The 3668-nt window shown below is 33.6% G+C and overlaps 1 protein-coding gene across 3 annotated transcripts in view; it reads left to right on the top strand.

The window, feature by feature from the left end:
• LOC113117714 (SAM and SH3 domain-containing protein 1-like) overlaps positions 1-3409 on the top strand; it is a 77415-nt gene extending 74006 nt beyond the window's left edge. For all 3 annotated transcript variants that reach the window (XM_026286603.1, XM_026286604.1, XM_026286605.1), the window contains exons 18-20: positions 1213-1916; positions 2906-3037; positions 3118-3409. In XM_026286603.1, coding sequence (XP_026142388.1) covers positions 1213-1916; positions 2906-3037; positions 3118-3159 — 878 coding nt within the window. In that variant the 3' untranslated portion in view covers positions 3160-3409. The remainder of the gene's footprint in view (positions 1-1212; positions 1917-2905; positions 3038-3117) is intronic.
• Positions 3410-3668: the final 259 nt, after the last annotated feature.

Here is a 3668-nt window from a genome sequence, read left to right on the forward strand (position 1 = left end):
TGTAAACTAGATATTTCATCACTTTGCATAACATGCCAGTTTCTCTTTGCATGCAAAACTTTCCACAAGTTTACTGTATGATCTCTCTCAAATAAATGCACTACAGTTCGAGAAATATATATATAGTACAATTTATTACAACATTACAAATGTTTTTACTGTTACTTTTGACGATTTAATGTGCCTTTGCTGATTAAAAGTATTTATTTTTATTTTTTAAAGTGACACCAGACCTGGGCTGGGTTTTCTGATAACGATTGATTTTAGCGCTTAAGAACGTTTTCTAAGAGTAATTTTACGATCGTTCGTTATTGTTTCACATGCGTTTCCCAACAATGCATGTAAAGCAATCACATGTAGCTGTGCTTTAAGTGCTACTTAAGAGTCGCTGTCCGTTTGTCAAGTGCTGAAATGTCACCTTATAGAATGGCTCTTAGTTGTAGTACACGATCGTTTATTGATGTTAACCTAATGCTGCGTTCCAGACAGACAACTTGGATATAATCACTGTAATACAATACAACATTATATTATAATATAGTGTACAATATTATACTTTACATAATTAATAATATATAATATACTTTATATACTTGTGTTAGGTAAAAAATGTAAGTCGCTTTGGATAAAAGCATCTGCTAAATGCATACATTTATTTAGATTATTTATTTATATACAGTATATAGAAAGAGAGAGTGACACGTTATCTCGCGGTCTAATACAAAGCTGGTTTTCGTGCATTTCAGCAAGTAATTGACTTTTTTCCCCTCACGATTTGAAGCATTTCCTACATTACTTCTCTTAATTAGTTTTTTTCAGTCATTAAATTTTTTTAATTATTTAACTTATAAATTAATAAAATAAATTACGAGTTATAAAGTGTACAATAAAGCACAGTCAAATTCTTATATTATAATCACATTGCACTTTATGCGCTTTATGATTACTCCAGAGCACTCTACTATGATTTTCAAGTGCTACTTAAGTTACGATGCTTTTGGGAAACAGACCGTAATATTAAGATCAGTCATGCAGTCGTTTTTACGAACTTCTTAGGCTTACAAAGCTTTTGGGAAACTCAGCCCTGAATGGATGTGCATAATTAAAAATATCTATATTTCCAGTTGTTTCGTTCCAAACACGTATAACTCATATTTTCCTGTGTGTTGCCGTCATGTTGAATCACATCTTCTTACATGAATCTTCTCGTAGGCAAAGGCAAAAAGACGTCTCATTTAAGCAGGTCCTCATCAGGCTTCGAGTCCAGCCATCTCTCCTCCCCTGAGTTTCCCATCACACCCCTCTGCCATTCCAGCAGGTTGAACCCACGATCCAAACAGGACGGTCCACGTCCACTGCAGATCGACTCCATCAAGAGTCTTCATCTGAGGAGAAACCATGGCGTGCTCAGAGGAAGATTCCTGAGTCGCAGCTGCGGTGCGCTTGATCAGCCGTCCACTCAAGCTGAGCTGAGGAAACTTTACTTCTCACTAGAGGAACTTCATCTGCAAAGTCCTGAGAAAAAGCAGCCATACGACAGCACTGAGGAGAATCTTCTCACACCTAGCGAGTCTAAAGAGATTGGAAACAGAAGTCAGCCGTCCTCAGTGGAGTATGATGAGGTGCCTGTAGATGATGTTCCTCCAAGCACACAGCGCATGAAACCACCAGTTCCTCCAAAACCTCTTCCTCTGCTGGCATCGAAGGGCTTTGATGCTGGTTTCAGTAGAAAGGAGGTTCATACAAGCGTATCTGAGTCAAACTCCTGTTCAGAAGTTCCCAGGATCTCCAAATCGCTCATTTACAGACCTGCAAAGAAAGTTCACACTGGAAAAACATCTAGCTTTGAGACTTTAGTGGAGGAAAAGTTGTGCTCGGATGGCATCGATCTCACAGAAGAGCCATATTCTGACAAGGTATGTCTGCCTTTTTTTTTTTTTTTTTTTTTTTTACTTGATTTATTGGCATTGAAGATAAATGGTGTATAATGTCTTTGGTCTTTAGACTGAAAAATATTTATTTTATTTTATTTTTTTATCTGTACTTCATCAGAATGATAGAAAACTTGACTTTTGTGACACTTAGGAACACAAAAAAATAGAAACATGCATTAGATGGTCTTAAAAATAGTCACACTTTACATGGTCAAAAAGGACTGCCATAATAATGTAAAATATGAAAATAGAATCTGAAAAATAATTTTGGGGTGTAATAATGTTTATAAAACATCTGCAAAAAAATGTTTTATGTTTTTGTTTTGTAACTTAAACACCATAATTGTTTACTGTAATTAACTGTTATTCGAAAATAGGATTAAATATTTTTTCTGTGATTTTATATTATAAAAAAATAAATTATGAATATTGTCTAATACCATTAAATACACTAAAAATACAAAATATTAAAAAATATTACTAAATATATAGTAAAATCATTTCTTTAAAAGAAAAAAATACTATCAATGAATGGGGGAAAATAAAAATGACCAAAACAGAGCAATTTTGGGTAGAAGTTTTTGTGTCTGTCTAAATATATAAAAAAAACATATATTCTAAATATTGTATTTTAAATACTTGTGTTCCATTTTTTACCAACACACTGTATTAACCGAAAATAATATTATACATTTATTTTTATAGAAATAAATGTTGAAAATAGTCTAATGGCTTTCCCTCAAAATGCAAAATGCTAAAGAATAAATATGCAGAATATAAAAATCTTTTTTTTTTTTTAAGTTATGCTTATTTTGTACCCTGTTGACTTCACCAAAGGGTTAAGTAAGATTGCAACAACATCACAAAAAAATAAAAACGCTCTATAGAAACTAGTTTTGCATGGCCAAAGATCAAATTTTATTCAGAAAAAATGTAAAATCTAGTTAATATTCTTCATTTCTGTTTTTCAGCATGGCCGTTATGGAGTGCCGTTCTCTCTAGTCCAGAGATATTCTGAAGATCTGGACAAACCTTTGGGTGACATTGCCATTGTGATGGATCAGACGAGAGTCCATCAGCTTCTGAAGCAGCATCGTATAGCGGTGAGTTCATCTGCTGAAGACTCGCAGCATGATGTTCTGGACAAATGTGTCTGACTTTGACTTTATTTTATATCTCACAGATCCCACTGAGAAGTTTGTCCGAGATATGTGTGATTCCATAACGGATTTCAGAAGTGTGGGAGCAGCTTTACAGAGCGACAGATGATCGAAAGCACACTGAACTGATTCCTGATGAATCGGCTGAATGTTTTTCCAGCTTGCATTTGTCCTTACCTGACTTTTTCTGTCCTTTTAGGGTTTAGACAGCACTGTAGAAACTGAAATAGATTGACTTTCATGTGTGGCTGTGTTTAGAATGAAGTCACTGATGAGTGATTTGTTTTTGAACTGTAATGGTCTAAATGCAACACATACATTTGTTGTGTAATATGCTTTGGATATATTGGATAGACCGTAATTTTATTTTTACTTTTGTATATTATTAATATTTGATATATATTACAAAATCTCCCCAAGCTAAAAAAAAGCATGTTTTCTGTACGCTGCATTGTCTTATATTTTTTGTTAACGTTCTGATTTCAAAGCATATTTATTTCCTTCTGTAATATAGAATTTTTTTCTTGTAACCTTTATCATACCTATTTTAATCTGTAACTTTCTGTTATGAGAG

This window comes from Carassius auratus, chromosome 17, assembly GCF_003368295.1.
Source record: "Carassius auratus strain Wakin chromosome 17, ASM336829v1, whole genome shotgun sequence".
NCBI lineage: Eukaryota > Metazoa > Chordata > Actinopteri > Cypriniformes > Cyprinidae > Carassius > Carassius auratus.